Raw genomic sequence first — 20775 nt, 5'->3', positions numbered from 1 at the left:
CCTAGAGCATTCCATGATTCTGTGATTTTCTGAACACATCCAGGGATGGTGATTCCACCGCTTCCCCAGACAGCCTCTTACAATGCCTGAAAACCCTTTCAGTGAAGAAACTTTGCCTAATACCAATCTAAACCTCCTCTGGGGCAACTTGAAACTCCTCCGGTTTCCTCTTATCCTATCACATATTACCTGGGGGAAGAGACTACATCCATCCCACTACAATCTCCTTTCCATTAATTGTAAAGAGCATTGAATCCTCCCCCGACTCTCCGTTTCTCCGGGCTAAACACCCTCAGCTCCCTCAGCTTCTCCTCGTATGACTTGTGTTCCAAACCCTTCACCAGCTTCGTTGTCCTTCTCTGGACACGCTCCAGCACCTCAATGCTCCCCCCGATTTTCTGGGGTAGCATCACTCTGGAGCCACCAGCGGGGGCCACCCGCGCCCTCCGCCTCCCGCGGGGCTTTTGGCTCCGGTCCCGCGGGGATGCGGAGGGCGCGGTGCCTCCGCCTCGCCTCGCCCCGCCCGCCGGGACCCCCCCTGCGCGTCCCGGCGCCGCAGCGGAGGCGGAGGCGGCGCCGCGCTGATGTCAGGGCGCGGGGGGCGGCGGAGAGCGGCCGGCGGGCAGCGGCGGGCGCGGGATGGCGGCGCTGCGGCTGCTGCGGCTGCTGCGGGTGCTGCGGGTGCTGCCCGCGCTCTGCGCCGCCGCCGCCCTGCTGGCGCTGCCGCCGCCCGCCGCCCCGCGCCGCCCGCCGCGCTGCGGGCCGCCCTGCAGCTGCTGGCGGGACTCGGCGCTCTGCGTGGGCGCGGCGGGGCCGCCCCGCAGCCTGCCCGCCGGCCTGGGCTCCCTGTGAGTGCGGGGCTGCGCCGCCGCGACGGGCGCCGGGGCGGCCAAGGGACGCGGGGCGGTCCCGCCTGACGGGGGGCATCTCTTTTTCCAGGAGCCTGGTGAACGGGACCTTCTCCGAAGTCAAGGACAGGATGTTTTCCCACCTGCCCTCCCTGCAGCTGCTGTAAGTATGGCACTGGGAAGGAGCACGGTCAAGTAGCACCTCACCCCTTCCCCCTGAACGGAATAAGCATAGAGCCTCTCAGCTTCTCCTAAATAGAGTTCCCTTTCTCTTGTAGAAAGGGAGAAAACAGGAGAAGACAGCTTGCACAGTCCCCCGGTGTAGCTGCTGTTTCATAACATTTCTGCTCAGGGATGCATTTTCTGCTCAGAAACTACTTCATAAAATGTGTATTTAGTTACTAAAGGAGGGGGAAATGTTTTATGATGCCCTAAGTTCCTTTCTTTTTTCTTTTTTCTTTTTTTTTTTTTTTTAACATCAGCTTTAGTAAGTTTAGGGCTGAGTTTTGTCCCCCAGAGTTCTGTGGTGGTGGCTTTCACTCCTGCTCACTTTGTGCCCAGGAGTCTTGCACTGGCTTTATGACACAGTGGGCACAGTGGGGTGAGCAGAGGCTGCCAGGACACACTTCAGAGGGAATCCTCTGTGTGTGAAGTGCTGCTGTTGTCTGCAGCATGACTCCGTGCTTCAGCGTGCCACTTGCAGGGTGGCCCCTCAGACACCTTCTGGCCCAGCGCTCCTCTGTCCCAGGAGACAGTGCTCTAGCTCCCAGCACTTAGCAGCCATCCCTCCTTCCTGGCCCCAGGCAAGCTGCTTGGTCGTGCAGTTAGGTGTGTGCCTCCTGCTCCAGCAGCTTGAGCAAACTTGCTTAATTTAGCTGTCCTGGGAGGCAGCAGGGAAGACACAGAGACTGCAGTACAACCCCCTGGGGAGCCTGGATGCTCACTTCTCTGGCAGTCTGCAGCCAGGCTGAGCAGAGCCTGCATCCTGTCTAGCCCAGTGCAGCCTGTCCGGAACGCCTGATACCAAGCAGGCCCTCCACACCTCCACCCCATCAGGACTGACTGACCTCTCCAGGCAAAGATACACTGCAAAGAAAAATTCAGCAAAAAGATCCAAAACCTGCCAGAAACCCAGGCTGAGTGCTTGCCACATAACTAGATGTTAAAACGAGTCTTAGCAAGAGGTATTCTCTGAAGGTCTCTGGTAGCTGCTGGTGAAACTCCTCTCCTTGGGCACCCCATCTCCTTTGACTCAAATGCCTGTCTTCCCACTGGGAGGAGCAGCACTCCATGCAAAATGCTGGGGGGAAGTCGGCAAAGCAAGCGCTGGAAGCCTTCACCTCCTTTAGCGTGAAATTGTTCCCAAAACCAAGTTTCTGTGAGTTAGGGGTCAGCCCCAAGCCCCCAGCAGAGGGCACGAGGACCTTGCCCACCAATAAATGGTGGCAAACAGTGACCTGTGCCAGCTGGGAAGGAAAGGGAGAAATCCATGGGTGAGAAGCCTGTGGGTGGAAAATTAGAGCTGGGGGGAATCTGGCTTGGTTTGGATGATGGTACTAGGAAGAGGGTGGAAGAGCAGATAAAGATTGTCCCTTTTCTTTAGCTGCAGTAGATTTTCTGGAGATGTTGGGTTGTGTAGGGTTGTGGGGCAGAGGTGAGTTGTTGAGGAAGGCAGAAGTTGCTCATGTCACTTTACGTGGTAAGTCAGATGTGGGAGCAAGAGGTGGTCACCACCACCACCACCTTGGACACTCACAAATTCTGTTTAGTGTAATTTGTAACTTTTTCCTTAAAACGTGAGAAAAAATAACAATTAAATAACAAAGAGCTACATGCATAATTGAGCAAATGAGCACCTCAGGACAATGTCTTCTGTGGCAGTAATAATGGTAAAATAGTAATGCAAGGATTTATTTTTGATGGTGGTCTTAATCCTTGTCAGATTTCTTTGGGATAATTTAAGGAGCATTTGTCTAGTATTAGCATAATATCCAGGGATCACAGGGAAAGTTTGCATTTCATATTCATTAGTCTTCTAAATTAATTTTAGTAAAATGCCTAAAACCATACAAAAGGAAGACTAATCAGTTGCTCTAATAAAGCAATTAGTGCAGACATATTCATTTATTGGGGAAATTCCGATATTTTCCAAAAATTATTTCTTTTGAGTAGTGTTAATATTTTAGACCAAATTAGAAATGTTGCTATTTTCTTGAAAGGAGATTGCCCTCTCTGCCTTTGAATGAACATCAACGTTTGGAGATTGTCCAGTGTTGTGCTTTAATACAGCAAGGAATGAAGTTTGCTGGCAAAGCCTCCGTAACCTCCTTCACCCTGGCTGCCTTGTGCTGGCTCAGGTGACAGCCTCTGTGGTGCAGCTCTGACACGCAGCTCCATGTCCCTGAAGTTCACACAGGAGCAGGGCAAGGCAGTGCCTGGAGGAGGCAGCACTGCAGCTCTTCCTCACCGCCTGTGGACACAGTGCTTTGTTTTATAAAGACAGCAGGATTCTCTCTCTCGGTGGTTTGGATATGTCTGCGTTTCCAGCAGACAAACTGGCTGCTGTCCTCCCATGCTGCAGGCTGTACCCTGTCTGCAGGTCGGGCTTGGAGCATCCCCTGGCAGTGTGGAATGAGTGAGCATTGGCCCACTGTGAGTGCATAAATGAGAGCTGGTGCTTGGGAGCTTAGGGTTGGTGCTCAGGTGGACTCTTAAAAGTTGCCAGTGGGGCTGGAGGGGTGGTGAGTGGATGGGGCCACACTCAGCAGACCTGCCATCTAATGATGGCTTGTTCTGCTCAGTGGACCATTGAGTTGAGGACCACGTTACATTTAGCCAAGGTCAATGGCACATTTTTCCTGGGGAGTAGTGGACATTAACTACCATCATGTAATGCCTTTACCTTTTTTTTTTCAATAGACCATTCCACAGTATTTTATGTGTGCTGCATTGGTGGGGTGATATAAGCTCAAGTCAGTAAGATTAGTTGGTCATGGGCAATAAACACAACAGGCATAATCCAGTGTGTCAAGTTTTAATGTGCTTTCCTAATGCCTGTTCTCCATTTTCAGCTTGCTGAACTCCAACTCCTTCACTGTTATACGAGATGATGCCTTTGCTGGTCTCTTCCATCTAGAATACCTGTAAGTTTGGTATTTTATGTCCTTTATAAATAAAGATGTTTTGAAAAGTTGCCAAGACTCCTGCTGCAGAGTCTTGGTCTTTACTGTTATTCCCAAGAGCAGGGGAGCTGAAGGATTTATGTTCCACTTCTGTGCACATATTCTTTATGGTGGCTGACGATTTTTCAGATGTTACAGTGCATTTTTAAAAGATGCCTTGAATACAAGGTATCTCTGTGCAATTACAGCACACCAAAAAGGCATTGCTTAGCAGGAGCTTACCTGGGCTTTCCAGAACAGTGGCACCCCTGTTAAGAGGACTTGAATCTCAGGCAAGATGTGGAGCAGCCCGTTCTGACCTATGGGCAGCCTGAGCAGGAATTGCAGAATATTGGTGTACTGCCCTGAACAATGCTGATTCTGCTTCTCTTCTCCCAGCTTTTGTCTCCTACTTTGCCTTTTTTCTGATACCCTATTTAATGTCCATAGAATTTATCTTTATCTAATTAATTATAAATACATAAATATACAAACATACATTTCATATAATACAAATTATTGTAATTATTTATATTATTATTTAATTATCTCCTTTTGTTTATATCATTCACTTAGTTGATTTTTACATTCCTTTCTTTTTCTGGTCCTTTTTTTTTTTATTTTTAGTTCAACCTTTTTTCTTTAAAAAAAAAAAAATTAGCCCTGGTACAAGGCTTCCTCCCTTCACACTCCAAAGGATGGCAATTCTCTGTGTAACTCAGTATAAGCTGGTGTGTTTGAAACTATGAATACCACCTGAAAAAAATCCTCATTCCACCCACCTTTCCAAGCTGAAATGTAGCTGTGGAAAACATTTGTCCTTTTTACAGAAAGACCAATGATCATAAAACTGACTCTTGCTAAAGTCTTGAAGGCAAATAGATATTCTGATGGGGTATATTCAGGGTTAATAGTCTGGTACATGTAGAGTAGCCAACAATGGAATTTGCAGCTAATGGTAAATGGTATATGCTAAAATCCATGATTCAGCTACATCTGGATTTTTCAGAGATAGCAAGTTATCTAAGCATTTTCTTTTCCTTGTGTCTACAGGGAAAAAATTATTTGCAGGAGTTTGGAAAAAGGAAGAAAAACATTTTATGTTGTACCATTAGCAGCCTGCTTTCATGTGCTGATGGGCTTGTCCCAGCAGCAGAGCATACATCGTGGTAGTTGTACTGGTCACTGAAACCAGATTCCTGTCTGAATGAAACGCCCTGCCCTTCCCAGCTGGTCAAAGGGAAAATCTCTGTCCCTGACCACCAGCTGCACACCAGGGAGCAGGATGACGACCAGTAAAGCCTTACAGTTTCAAATTCTTTTAGCAGCTGAACAAGTGGTCTCAGTTAATGGTTGTGGTTGCCTTTTCTGCTAATTCCATAGAGCTTTTTCTCTTCTCAGCAAATCCCCTCTCCACCTTTTGGGAGCTGGCTGTGAGTGGCTTTTCTCTGTGATTTGTTTCTTTGGCCATGCAGCCAGTAAAACCAGTGGAGCTTCCATAACTCATGTCTGTTAGTTACCAGGGATCAGACTTTGTAGACAAGAAGGAAACTTCACTGACATACAGGAATGACAAGTGTCTGTGTGCACAAAGCCAAAGTCTCTGGCCGAAGAGCAGCTGGGGAGCATCCACAGCTGATACCTATATACAGATAATACATCTCCAGCTGTGTCCTGCTGCACTTGCAGCACTCATAATGGCATTCAGTGCACCCTTAAACTGACTCTACACTGGCTTGTGTGCAGAGTCTGGGTAAGACAGGTCTGATAGAGATGGGAGCTTTGCTGGTGAGCAGACTGGAATTCCCAGAGTAGCATCTCTTGGAGGCCAGGCTTTGTGAGTCAAGAATCTGGCAAATTCCTGGGTCCCACCTTGTAGCAGTGGAGCCTTGTTTATTTGCATGGAGCTGGCGCTCTGCAGGGATGCCAGCAGCCAGTGAGGGTGTCAGGAGGCAGGGTGGCTCTGTGCTCTTGTGGATTGAATTTGTGGCTCTGCACAGCCCTGAAAGGGCTGATCTGCCTCTGACATCTCCCATGCAGACACAACACTTCCTCATCTGCACCCTTTGCCTGCAGTCAGGGTCCCGGGCACTTCATGAAGGATATTTCCTACACCTAAACTGCAGAACCAAGAGCACTTGTCATATCCTGCATTCCTGTTATCACTTTCTTGAGAAGATGCCTTGTATCATAGCATTTTGCTTCTAACTTCTCTGGAGGGCAAACAGAGCTGCCAAGGAATAAGGGAGGCACTTTTACCTCCTGAGCCTTTCATAAAGTCAGCATACAGTTGTCTTCATCCAGGTATAGCTGTAGCATGCAATATCTTGATGGCCACCTGGCTGCAATCACTTTGCAGGGATCATGGTGTATTTACGGATGTGTCCTCAAGTGCTCAGGGGTCAAGATGCTCAAATATCAGCTCTTTAAATGCTGACGTGCAGTCAGGAGGAGCAGCCTGCTGCTGGAATCGATATGTGCCTCTCATTATTCCCCCAGTGCACGGGGCCGTGGCTTGTGTGCAGCTGGCACCCTGCAGAGGAGATGTCCCAGCTGGACAGAGCTGAGCTGTGGCAGCCAGACCTGAACCAAGGCAGTGGTCTTGCCCTTAGTGCAGATGTCAAACGTGTGCAGTTGAAGTCAGGGCTGTGTGGGCACAGAGGTGGCACTGTGTGTGTGTGCAGCTACAGGAGCTCCCCATCAGAGCGGGTCTGCAGCCAGGGCAGCCCTGGCACCTCTGTGCTGCCTGCTGGTTTGAAAATGCTGATTTGTGAGAGGGAAGGTAGGACTTTAGCTTCTAAAGTCTGACTCAGGAGGCTCGCCTATGCAGGTCTCTTGCCTCACACAACACATCCTGAGAGGATTACTAAGAGAGGAATAATTTTTTTTTTGCCTTGTTCAGTTTGTTCCATTTCTGCTGGACATTTGTGTCACGTGCCATCCCTTGTGATGCCAGGTACTTGCATTGTTCCTTGCAGCCTGCCCAAGGGGAAAAGGGAACATGAGCATGAAGTCTCAGCTCCACTGAGACTTCCCACCTTTCAGTCTGAAGGAGCTGCTCAGAAATAAATATGCTGCACCTGGCAACCATAGCTTAAAACATTGTGATGCTAATAATAATGTTACTTAAAGTATTTTAAAATACTTTCTTTTTTGGCCTAGATTTATTGAAGGAAACAAAATTGAAACCATTTCAAGAAATGCATTTCGTGGCCTTCGTGACCTGACTCACCTGTAAGTTATTTAACACTTGATAGAGTAATTTCTACTTGAACAAAACTCTCCTGGAAGACCACTGGTTTTCCTGCCACACAGAAAACTTCTCTTCCCTCTGTGTCAGCTTCCTCCTGCTGTCAACAACATGCCTTCCATAAATTAAGAACCAGCCTTAGAGAAAGTCTTGCCTGGGCAGCACTGCCACATGTTGGGCTGCCTATGTGCAGGCACAGCTGGGTCTGGGATGCCCCTGGCACCCCCAGTGCTGTGCTGGTACCACCACCACACTGCCTACTCATGATTAACATTCTTCTTCTTTCCAGTGTGCTCAGTGATTGCTCTGTGGCTTACATTTGCACATGGGCAAAAAAAAAAAAAAAAAAAAAGCTTTAAATATTTTACTTTCATCTGAACTTCAAGCAATTTCCATTCTTGAATGAGAATAATTAATGCCTGTTCCTGGTAACTTCTAACAGTGCCAGTGGCTGGACAGTACTGGATAATTAAGCTGTAAGTGAGCTCAGACTTGGTAAGAATTGCAAGGTAAGAGAAAGCAATAATACTAAGCTCGACTTTCTTTTCTAGTTCGTTGGCAAATAACCATCTCAAAGCTTTGCCAAGGGATGTCTTCAGTGATTTAGATTCTTTAATTGAACTGTAAGTAATGAGAATCTTTCTGCTGCTTCTGTCACTCTTGCTCTCAGTTTTAGGTTCTGGGTGTGTGGTGCTGTATCTGGTATGTACACAGGAAAAAAAAGTGTATTTTTTTATTCTAGCTGTTTTTCATCATGTAATTGTTTGCTTGATAGACTCTTCTAAAACAACTGCTATTTCTTAAATCACTGTTGCTTCTCATGATGCTGTATGTAGCTTGTGTGGTTGTACTTCTTTCTGATGTCTCATGTAAATTGTGTTTTAGAGAAAGGAAGACAATGAATTTCAAAACTATAGTTTCTCTGAACACGTTTCCCTATTATTGTTGCATATTCCCTGAGATTATTTTAGTACAAGGGATTAGTTAAAACAAACAAACAAAAAAAAAAACCAACAAAAACTTATTTTCCTTCTTTCTGTGCAGTTGTAGCATATTGCTGACATTCTGTCAGTATTTCCCTGTGTAACTAGGATTCCCCTATTTTTGGCCTGGCTCTTCCTAACAAGCAAAGTAAAATCATAAGCCACCAAAATTCCTAAAGAATCAAATTCAACATACATTAGCAAGAAGAAGTTAAATTGACTCTGCATCAGCAGCAACTCAAAAAACACAAGTCTTACATCTGTATTTTACATCTGCAAGGCTGCTCTGTCAACCAGTGGTACTTGAACAGTTTAGTGAAGGAATGGGAATTATCTGTGTCAGTGGTAAATGGTGCAAAGGAGGCCTGCAGCAGACAACCTGAATGTCAGGATGTATTACATTACAGTCCTCATCCTATTAAAGCTTACCAAAGAAGTAACTTTACACATGAATCATAGTGCTCCATTACTGTGATTATATGTGACCATAGAATGCAACAGTTTTCCAAAAACTCAGTGAAAGAGAACTCATGATAAAGGAGTCCAGATAAAACTTAAGAAACTTCCCTGTTTTCAGTTCTGAACAATTCAAGGATACTCAGATATTTTGAAATTCAGCATGTCAAGGTGATGACAGTTCTATAGTACTCATATTGCTATCAACCTTTTCAAATATGTTTATTTCTGTGTGTTTTTTTAGAGATTTAAGGGGAAATAAATTTGAGTGTGACTGCAAAGCCAAGTGGTTGTTTTTGTGGTTAAAGATGACAAATTCCACTGTTTCTGATGTCCTGTGTATTGGTCCAGCAGAATATCAGGATAAGAAGTTAAATGATGTGACAAGTTTTGATTATGAATGCACCACTACAGGTATTCAGAATGTCTATTTCTAAGCACACTACAAATGGTTAAATATCAGAAGTTTAGATTATACCCTTTTGCTTCTATGAGCATGACCTGGGGGGAGGAAAGGGTTACATACAAAGCACTTCCAAGTACTAGAACAAGTGCAAAATGAGAAAAATTACATTTAGAAGCCAAAGTATGTGCTGAGTTTTTACTTGGATTAAGTGATAATGGGAGAAGAGCTCTGCCTATTCATATTCCAAAAGACTTGATTATGACTCAATTTGTGGCTTAATTTTCATCACAGAATGCTTTCTATTATCTGGAATAAAGCCATATCGTTATGGCAGATGAGCTTCCCAAAATCTCTGCCTTTCACAGGAAGCAATGAAAATAAGTTTAAAAATGTGGCGATAGCTGTTATCTTTATTTTATAAATAATGATTTATTAGCATCAAAGATGGTTGCAGTAGTGCCAGAAGTTCTTCATGGAACTCCATTAAGTTGAAAAGTCCAATAATATTCTGCCTACTATCTTGCCTATGATCTTGATTTTTTATTTTTTAAGGTAATGTAAAGCATGCTGAAGGGAGTGAAGAGAAATTTGCATGTGGTTATGCTTATATTTTATGCCCAAACTGCTGCAGTTACCTATCTTTAAGTGTAGTCACATCATATAACTGAAAATATCAGCTGTGGGTATTGTTTTTCATCTTTTTTGAATAGGATGTCAGCGCTCTGCCTTTTTTCTAGACAGTATATCAAAGGTGTGCAGGTTCTCATCTGTCATCAAGTCAGTCATTATTATTAAAAGACAAGAGAAAAGGTGATTACTAGTAATGTAAAATGAAATTTCAGGAAAAGGTATGAAAGGTGCTTTGATGGCAATATGTGAAAGGAAAAGAGAATGAACTCAGAATTCAAAATTATGTCAGAAAAGCAGCAAAGGTAAAGTGCAATAACCTGCTGCATAAAAGGATGTCAAACACAGGAGAGCAATGAAGTTTAGAACAGCACCAACATTACATTCCTAAGTCTACTGAATCACCAAGACACAGCAATGCAAAGTAAATGCAGGCTTTATTTCATTACAATCTGGTTTAAGCAATTGTGCAGCGTGAACAGTGCACAAAGCTTTACCTGGTCCTCAAACCTATCCGACCTGCTGGGCCTCTGTCACTTCTTTGTACCTAGACACTGTAAAGTTGCTCCAGGCAAAATTCACCCTTAACATGGTCCCTTTGTCTGCTGTAAGTGAAATTACACAAAGCATAAATTAATTTCAAGTGCTGCAGAGTTTTTGGGAACTGAAGGTGTTCCATGAGGCAAGGATTGCCCAGCTGAATATTTGCTCAAATGATCTCGAGACGCTCCCACAGCACAGCATGTAGCTGTCATACTCTGTTCTGTATGACCTTGGTGGTCTGTGGTGTCAGGCCCCTGCTGTTTTCTCCTGCTCTGCTATTGCCTCCCCCAGATCCAAAGGGAGTGTAAATATGCCCCGTATTCCTTCCTTGAGGATTGATTAGTTACAGGCTTAGAAATACAGACTGTAGGTGTATTCTCCTTTCCCAGTCAGTGGTGGGAAGGGCTCTGCAAACCTACTTCTTTCATGTTAGTCTTTAGTATAGTATTTCCCACCTTTGCTAGCTGGGATCAGACTTTGCATCATTTCTGGTCTCCAGTGCTCTGTGTCGAGCATGACTGGGTGCAGGATGTAGTAACAAAGCAGTTTGCTTGGTAAAATGTGTCTTGTTGGACCAGTCAGCTCATTGCATCAGCTGGACTGCTACAATGGTAACAGGAGACATGGAAAGAGGTGCTGCCAAATTTAAAATAAAAAGGCAAAGAACAAAATGGTTCTATTGCTTCTTCACAGAGAAAGTGATTGTCAGTATTGGTGACCTGCATTTTAACTCTTTTTGTGATAGCATCTGTCTTTTCCATTTCTCAGTGCTTGCATCATTTCACTTCATTTCTTGTCTTTCTTCCTCAACAGTGTGTGAGGGGGCTGTCCTGTGGCTGTGAGCACCAGAGGGGAACATGTAACTCACTTTCAGGAGACTGGAAAACAGGCCTCGGGCTCCCACAGCCACTGGAAACAAGCCATGTGCATGCCTGGGATGTGCTTTGCCCAGATCTGCAGGCAGGGATCATCTCACTGAGCTTTGGAAGCTTGTTTTCTCCTTTCTTTACCTAGCTGAGATTGTCTTCTGGAGGTGGTCTTCTCTTTCCCTGCTGTCTGGAAGGGAGGTAGTTTGCATATTAATAGGTACTGCTCCATTCTTGCTCTGTGCTGGGGATCTTCTGTGGTGGGAGAAGGGAAAGGGTGGTTAACACTCCCTGCTGGCACACCCAGGTCCCTGGTAGCCTCACCTGGAGCAGAAGTATCCACTGCAGGGAAGAAGGGATGTGAGGAGAGTGGGACTGAATCACAGGATACAGTTTTGGAGCAGCTGCCCAAACAGACCATCACTTACATTTGCTCTCCTGCTCTCCTGTGCTGGCATCAGTGCTGGGATGAGCCCAAGCAAGGGCTGCCAGAAGGAAAATCATCCCAATAAAATTGTTGGGCCCCTCACCCGTGACACCAGAAGCCAGTTCAACCACAGAGGGAGCAGAGGTGGAATAAGTGACTGGAGGACAGAGGGACACCCCCACTCCCAGCCAGCAGAAAACAGCATGAAAACCACGTGTAGGGAGACAGGGAGAGCAAAACTGTGTATTGGGTGGGAGGGAGAGAAGGACAGCTCATGCAGCCAGCAGCACAGGGGGAAAGTGTGGGAGTGTCCTCTGCCCTCTCCCATCCAGGGGATCCGGCTTAAAAGAGAAAGGTATTGGAAAAGGGCTCCTCCCCCAGTCCTGTATTTACTGTATTAGCCCTTTCCAGCATTACAGCAAGATATGTAGAACTAAATCAAACCCCAAAGGCCTACATTTTTGCAAACCTGATGTGGCAGTAACTTTCACTGTGTAACCCTCTTCTATAGTAGAGTCTGGTATTCCCAGCTGGTGCTAAAACCAACATTTATTGCTTTTTACTGATTACAAATGATTTCTCTACCCATTTTCACATACAGACTAGTTTGTTTCAATTCACAGATTCCCCCAAAGTGTTTCACAACTGTTCAGATTTCAAGAGATATCTTTTCAGGATTAGTTTTCTGAGTTTTTTTTCCCCTCAAGATTTAAAAAGATATTTTTTATTTTGTGTGACTGTATCTGCTCTTGCTCCATCCTTTTATAACTGGTCAGTTGCTTTTACTTTTTGCATACTTCAGTGTCAGTTTTCCCCAGCACTTTTACTTTCCCACTGAGAATGAAGATAACTTTCTTGTTTGCCTACCAGCATTTATGAACCAAGCCCAAGCTCTATTTATAATAGTCCCTCAAAGAATGAAGACTGTCATTTCTTTCACAGCTGTGGAATCTGCTCTGTTTGTTTAATGGTAGTCATCTATCTTTATTCTCCACAAGTGTAACTCCTCAAGGGCAAGGCTTTCAAGCATGCAGAAACAGAGGGTTCTTCATTCAGAAGCAATTATTTCATAATGCACCAAAATAAGGGACTTGAGTGAGGACTTAATTACTATTTCACCAAAATCCCTGGATGCTCAGGCCCTTCCAACACAGGAGTGCATGGTGAAAGCATGTAGCAAATGGAGCTTAAAACAGCGCAGTGCGTTGTTCTGCACAGAAATGCCATCTCAGGAAAGATGCCTTTCCTTTTCTATGTATGTATATCCATACCTTAATTCAATGCAAGTCTACAACCACAATTTAGATCTGAGTGCTTTGTCAGCTCTGCTACACCATTTTTATTTTCTTGATAATAGGGATCTTGCACAGCTGTCTGGTCAAATGTCAAATTCAGACCCGAGTCTCCTCACTTTGCCCCAGACTGGCTCTGTGGTGACTGCCGGCGTACCCCAGGGTGAATTTTCAATTTAAGCCTACAAAGGCACTTAATCTTTGAGAAAAAAAGAAGTCTTTAATTCTGGAGTTACACTCCTAATCTTTACAGGTTGCTCCAATTTCTAAGTCTCATTGTCTAGTATAAGTTTCCCACTGGATAGTAATTTTCAGGTTGGTTGTATTTTATGCCTAAACTACATTATAATGCCCCATAAAACATTATGTTAACTGAGTTTTTGATTACACCATTTTGTCTATGGTCTAGGCAAAATGGGGTTATCCCCAGGCAAACTTCAGATATCATTTCACTTTCTGCCTGGTTTAGCATAACACAAATTGCTGGTGATTAAATTTGCATGACTTAAGAAGTTATTGGACTTCAGCTGGTAGTTGCTGTCTCTCAGCTTGAATGTGATTCTAGCAAGGCCATTTCACTTGACGGGAAAGCAACTTCCAGCCATGGGGAAAGAGACTTCTCTATTTCATTTATAGTAGCCAGCCTGGCTGGAAAATCTGAATTATTTCATTGTTTACATATTTGATCTCCTTGACAAATACATTTTCAGAGGACAGTTCATGATACCTAAAGCAAGAGACACTTTCCCTGTTGGTGCGTGCCTAGCATGAGTACTGATACTTCCATGATAGTGTTATACAAAATCCAGAGTATTTCACTAATTTTTCAGTGTACATCATTCTAATCATGACCACTTACTCTGTGTTTCCAGCAAAGATGCATCCTAACTGTCATAAATGTATGTTTCTAGATTTTGTTGTCCACCAGATTTTGCCCTACCAGTCTGTTTCAGTGGATACGTTCAACTCAAAGAATGATGTGTTTGTAGCTATTGCACAGCCCAGCATGGAGAACTGCATGGTGCTGGAGTGGGATCACATTGAAATGAATTTCAGGAGTTACGACAATATCACAGGTATATGAACACGGGGATTCCAGTCACCAATGAACTGGATAAGATTTGTAGATGGGATCGGCTATTGGGTTTTGTCCTAAATCTCTGCTGAATTTGGCTGATTGAAGTAAGTGATGTTTGGACATGAGTGACTCCATGAACTAATGCATCTTGTTAATACATGCACATTTAATCTTACCGTGGCACACAAACTAGGCTTTTTTTGTCCAATATTGTAAATTTTTCTGAAGGCACAAACACTTGCCATGAGTGTCACACCATGGCCCACCTTAGCATTCACTGCCTCAGTCACACAGCAAGTTAAAGCAGAAGTTGAAGGAGCACTTGACCTTGGCAAAGTGCCTGCAAAACAAAATATAGAAAGAATCTATTGCATGTAGGAGGAAACAAGTCTGAAGGATGCTTGTAGGGTGAGCTGACCAGGAAGACAGCTGAAAATTAGACTGTAATTTTTACATAAAGAGATGTGCTGTAAAGCTTTGGCATTTACTTTCAATTTACAAATATGCTCAGTTAACATCTTGGTCAGATTACTGATCAGACAAAAAGCCTGTGTGGATGCCAGGTGATGTTCTAAGGCTGATTTTCTAACAACCATTCTGTCCCTAACCAACACTTGTAGTGCTCAGTCACACCATGACAGCAGAGACAGTCTTCAAAGCTGTTATCTGCTGCCTGATTTCCCAGATACTCCAAGCCAGAGGTTTTGAATACTCAGGATCTAAATTATCAAAGGAGCAGCTTTCCCTCCTGTCCTTGTTGGGTGTGATCAATTATATTTTACCTTATATTTTGGGAGACATAGAGTATGCTGTGTCCTCCTCTGGTGTGGAATACTACAAAGGCAGCAAGCACTTACCTCCTCAGATCAGCTGTGTGTGTCACTAACAAAATCTTACAAGAAGCTACCCCTCTGCCAGGAAATTTCAGAAATGAAAAATGTTGCTTTTTTAGTCTTCATTGTGTTTTGGTAGATTAGGGTAAAATATATACCAGGGATGTAAACTGAGAAGTCAATAGCCCAGAGAGAGCTAGCTGAGCCCTAGCAAAACCCTGGAAATGAAATTGAGAGTTTGACTCATTTGCAAAGATAGCAAACACTAGATGTACACTTCTAGGTGTATTTCACAAATCGGGAGACATTTCTGCAAGGGAATGTGTCCTAGCTCCACACCCAGAATTTGCTCTTGGAAGGTCTGAGCTTGAGCTCTGGACCTGAAATGTACATGAGCCTGAGATTTTTGCCAGGGGACACAGGCACATAAAGAGCCTCCTGCAGAGCCTGAAGAGTGTTTTGTAGAGCTCTGGAGCCACCTCCACAGAGATTTCACTACTTACCATATGCTTGGCATTTGGATATCTAAATTTAGCTCTTTTTACAATATGGGGTTATGGAGCTGAGCTAGCTGTCAAGGTTGCCTTTACAGTGAACATGAAGAGAAAAGCATTGCTGTCCTCTGCAGAAGGAGACAGGTGAAAGCTCTTCTAGAGTTTGTATTTTGAGTAAGTTAGATCAGAAGGAGCCTGGATGATGAGCCCAAGCATTCATGCCTGTGCTGCAGATACTTGGCTGTACTTGAGGTGAAGGTAGTCCCAGGCCTCCTACACTGCGAGGGTGGCAGATCATCCCAGGCCAGCTCTGAAAGCCACAGGTAGGGGACCAGCAGAGGAGCCAGGGTAAATCTCCTGTAGTGACTGACCAAGGATGCGCTGGGGAACTTGTTCAGCCATAGTTATACTTAAACTGTGTGCTTCACAGAGAAATTCCTCTGTGAATTCCTCTCTGCTTCCAACAACACCTGTCGTAATAGTCTCACTGTTACTTTTTTCATGTGGTTATTGTTTAGTGTAGCTTGACATTCTCAAGACAGACCACAACCTGATCTAATCTACCTGGCAACTGCAATATTCCTAAATATTTCTAGTTTAACAAAATCTCAAGACTACCTAACACAAACTACAGAGTTAGATTTATTTTTTCATCCTGCTTTCAGGTGATATATGCACAAGATACATCAATATTTCTATGTACAGTAGCAAAAAGCTGACTCTAAACCTTCTGAAGCAAGAAAAATAAACTATATTTCATTCCTCCAGTTCAGTTGGAAAGATAGACATTACAAGAATAAGAGAATTTCAAATATCTGATGAACGGCAAGATAAAAACTCTTGTCATTTTTCAATAATAAAATTTATCTTAAAAAATTGTTTTGGATACTAGGACCATGTGTTTGAACAAACAAAGAAATAAAAAGTATTTTGCATAAAAAGGAATCAGCATTTTATGGTGCATCATACTTGCACACATTGCAGGGCGGGACAAGTCATCTCTCCAGTTACTGGGAAGCAAAAAGCTTGAAAAGATGTTTTGATGGCATGTAGCAGAAGACAAAATTATGAGATAGTGCAGGTTTAAAAAAAGGGGAAGGGTGATTTAGTAATGTCTGTGGTGTAAAGCATGGTTTGAGCTGTGCTAATATATGTGTTGTTTTGTTTTCTTTCTTTGGGCAATAGGTCAGTCTATAGTGGGATGTAAAGCCGTTCTTGTTGGTGACCAAGTCTTTGTGGTGGTGGCACAGCTCTTTGGTGGCTCACACATTTACAAGTTTGATGAAAGCTGGACGAAGTTTGTCAAATTCCAGGATATTGAAGTATCTCGCATTTCCAAGCCAAATGATATAGAGCTTTTTGAGATAGACAGTGAAATGTTTTTTGTCATAGCAGATAGCTCTAAAGCAGGTTTGTCAACAGTGTATAAGTGGAACAACAAAGGATTTTATTCATATCAGTCTCTTCACGAGTGGTTCAGGGACACTGACGCTGAGTTTCTCGATATAGATGGGAAATCATATTTAATCCTCTCTAGCCGTTCTCAGGTGCCCATTATACTCCAGTGGAACAAAGCCTCCAAAAAGTTTGTCCCACACAGTGAAATCCCCAACATGGAAGATGTCTTGGCTGTGAAGAGTTTCAGGATGCAAGATGACCTTTACATCACACTCACGAGATTCATCGGTGACTCCAGAGTTATGAAATGGAATAGCAAACAGTTTGTGGAGATACAGGCTCTTCCATCCCGAGGAGCCATGACACTGCAGCCTTTCTCCTTCAAGAACAATTATTACCTAGCCTTGGGAAGTGACTATACCTTCTCCCAGATTTACCAGTGGGATGGTGAAAAGAAGATATTCAGATTATTTAAAGAAATCTACGTGCAAGCACCACGGTCTTTCACAGCTGTGTCAACAGATCGAAGAGATTTTTTCTTTGCTTCTAGTTTTAAAGGAAACACTCAAATATTTGAACATATCATCATTGACTTGAGTTTATGAAAAGCTGCTATAGTGAAATTTGTGTAGAATGACATTTATACACAAACAAAACAAAAAGAGACCTTTCCAAAAACAGGGTGCACCTATGGAGGATGATGACATTTTATGAACTTTTCAAACTTGCATATTAATCAGGGACTGCATTTACTTGGTTACTGCATGACATGTCCATTTTATCCTTTTTCAAAGACACTTCACAATCTGCAGTCATTGAAAGAGGAGTTCAGTGCATTAGAATTAATGTTGACATCTAAGAGAATGATCTAAATTTAATCCAGAAAACTCCCTTGAGTTGAACATCTCAAAAAGAAAATGAAGATTGAGCCATACAAAGCATAAAGATTATCTTGACTCCTAAAGTAACATTTTAGTAGTGTAAGTTTTAATATTAGAGCCAGTTCTTCATGGTTGCTGATGAATTGTAAAAGCAAATAGGAATATTCCAGAATACACTGAGTTCTCCCTTCAAAATCTTTCTTTCTGGTTCACAGTAAATCCAAGACATCTTTATAATTCACTCCAGACTGAAGGCAGAGTCAAAACCTATTGCCATTTTTCTACCATTATTCACTATTTTTTCAGCAATAAATTGTGCATAACAAGTAGCCCAGCCCACAGTAAGTGGATAGCTAGAAAGCTGTGTCTCTTCAGGACTGTGAGGTCTTAACAAGTTAATACAGACAGAAATTACCAGAGGTCTGCATGATGCCATGAACAAATCAACTACAAGTCGCACCCACTCTCTGTTTTAATATGTATTCCAAAAATGCATTCAATTTTGCCCTAATTTATATTTTTCCTGGTGATTTCCAGTAGATTCTGGATGTTTAATATGATATTATGTTGTGAATTCTCATTCCAGAAGACGGGGCTTAAGCTTTGCCTGAAACATATATCAACATTGATGCACTTCATGTTGTAGCTCCTCTGTACTCAGTGAGGTGATTTATTGTCTAGCATTTCCCCCCACAGCACAGCTCATTAGCGATAAATTCAGGTTTGGGACATCAAAGTTGTATTTTGGAAATCCTCCTTCTGGCTAAAGTCTAACTGTGACTTCAGTATCACCAAGTCATCTGAAACCAAGCTGTTGCAGCTGTTTCAGACCAGAGCTAATCCTGCCTCCAAGAAGGATTTCCACTGGGTGAGTCCAGGCTGTTGCCAGGTTGCCAATCCATTGAAGATTAAAGAGGAGTATGTGGACAGACTGTGCTTCATTGGTGTTTTGGGTTGTAACAGACCAAGCCATTCAGTCATCCTGATGACTCAGGGCAATCCTAGCACACAGAGCCTCTCTCAAGACAACAGCAAGGGGCTGTTTCCAGGAAAGGGTCTTTGGCCCCCTTACCCAACAAAATTGTGTATCAGAGCTCTTGTTTGTTCACTTACACAAGATATTTCTTTAAGTTTCCATACCACTTAGTCTACTAGGTTGTTTTATCATGTCTTGCTGTTGCACTGCTGCCTTGGATAATAGGGAGGTTTTACATAAAGCAGGAGGGGCAAAGTAAACTGTACTTTATTCCATCATACTTAGGCATATCTCACCGTCCATCTGCAGAGTGAGTTTGACATTTTTCCCCTGGACATGTGAAACATGGCCTATGATCACAGAGATGTTCTCATAGGCTTCCCAATATCCAGGGTGTGAAGTCTGCTGCAGAAGAGGATTATGTATAAGAATTCCCATGAGGAGTCATAACCTACAGTGACCTGGCATGTCACAGGCTTCCCCAGCTTTTGCCTCTCTGCTGTGAAATGAAGTTATTACTGGCCTGTCAGAGAAATAACTCACTCTGATTTTCAAATATGTTTTAGGGGTTTTTCTCCTACAGAGTTGGTCAACCTGGTTTTGTTTTTAACTACACTGGCAACCTGGCCCATCCCACCCTCTGAGTGCTGCCCTCCAAATCCCAATGCAGTGTCAGTCCCAGTGTTCCATCAAGACCAGTAGATGCAAACCAACACTCTGCAATAGGGTTTAGCAATGCCTCTCCTAGGATTAAGCTAACAAATCTGACAAAACGTTATTCATGTCTGCCAGTGAATGCAACTTCTTACTATGTTACCAGTTTACTTTTAAAAGTGGGTATGGCTGGGTATGCTTATTTAGCCTGTGTTGTGGGAAAGCATTTTGTATTGCTTTTCTGTCAAGCATGCAAGTTTCACTAGAGTTAGATATCCTGATGAGGGTGGCATTTCTCAGTGCACCAGCACTTTCTTTTAGGGCTCAACTGTGAGTTCTAGTCACTCAGGAAGGGGCATCAGTCAGAGTGAAAAGCTAGTTTAGAGAAATAGGATCCTTGAAGGGAAGCAAGAGGATGCTAGAAAAAGGCTTGTGTATTGAAAAAGACTTGAAACAGCACAGGAGATTGTGCTGTTTCAAGAGCCAAGGGGATGCTGAGACTTGGCTATCAAGTTGGATTAAATTAAAACGGTATCTGCAGAGACAGGCTTAATAAAGAGGATAAAGTGATCCACAGAAGTCTAGCTCATTCACATGGGACCAGAAGAAGAGAGTGAGGGAAATTAATTCTGCAGGCAGGCTGCCGCTTCTGTTGAGTAGCAGTATTGGCTGGTCAGAAAACCCAGCTCAGCATCCCTCCCAGCCTCAGGAAGAGCCTGGAGCCAGACACTGGCCTGCCTGTTCTGCTGAGTTCATGCAAAGGAGGTCAAAGCAGCTAAGAGGGAGGACAAAAAGCACCAGTTGAATTAAGAAAATGTTATGGTCCTTTCCACAGGATTAAAAAAGGCAAGACATCAAAAAGAGCCTTGTTCTGCTCTTCCTGCTCCCAAGAAAAAGCTGCAGGATGCAGGCATAAAAACAGACATTGCTAATAATTGAAAATCCTTTCTGCCTTTCCAAATGCAACCACAGGTTTGTCTTCATTGCCTATATTCTGTAATAGAAATTGTTTTGAATAGTAAATAAAATATGCATATCCATAATTCATTGAAATGTTACACCTTTGGGACAGAGAAAAAGGATAACAGAACATGCCACTGATCATTTTTAATGTATTCTAAAATACATAAATCTATGTAAAGATCATTCGTTTATATAAGATAAAGATCATTAGTTTATATAAGCATTGATTTAATATGCACTAGCTACAGCAGGAGCATTTTAAAGTTGTATATACACTGAGCTTTTTTTAGTAAAGAGGAGCTGATGCAATCTATGCTACTGACATGTGTATGTACTCTTTCAATATATGAATAAAATGTAGTCAATGTGACTAATAGTGGTGTGTGACACATGTTAAAATATCCACTGTCAGAGGAATGGTCAGGGTAGGCAAATGGGTCCCTTATGATCGGGTTTGGCTTTTGACAAGGTGGAGAAAGCCATGCTCAGATTAGTTAAATTTTTCTTCTGTGCTTAAGATAGTTGGACTTCCAAGGTTTTGCTGCTCCCTGATTTTCCCCTTCACTCTTTCCTTACACCCCATCTAGTGTTAGCAAGTAAGTAACGCAGTTATTGCTGCGAGTTTCGTTCACGAGCTGT

General features: G+C 43.3%; 1 protein-coding gene across 1 annotated transcript; it reads left to right on the top strand.

Moving 5' to 3' along the window:
• The first annotated feature begins 541 nt into the window (after positions 1-541).
• On the top strand, positions 542-20506 carry LGI2 (leucine rich repeat LGI family member 2). The gene is made up of 8 exons (XM_041715714.2): positions 542-848; positions 940-1011; positions 3920-3991; positions 7172-7243; positions 7811-7882; positions 8943-9112; positions 13771-13935; positions 16450-20506. Exons 1-8 carry the CDS (start codon positions 640-642, stop codon positions 17265-17267), a joined length of 1650 nt encoding a protein of 549 aa, XP_041571648.2. The 5' UTR covers positions 542-639; the 3' UTR covers positions 17268-20506.
• Positions 20507-20775: the final 269 nt, after the last annotated feature.

Source organism: Taeniopygia guttata, chromosome 4 (assembly GCF_048771995.1).
Source record: "Taeniopygia guttata chromosome 4, bTaeGut7.mat, whole genome shotgun sequence".
NCBI classification, from domain to species: domain Eukaryota; kingdom Metazoa; phylum Chordata; class Aves; order Passeriformes; family Estrildidae; genus Taeniopygia; species Taeniopygia guttata.
The sequence above is the reverse complement of the archived record's forward strand: the minus strand, read 5'-3'. Positions and strand labels throughout refer to the sequence as shown.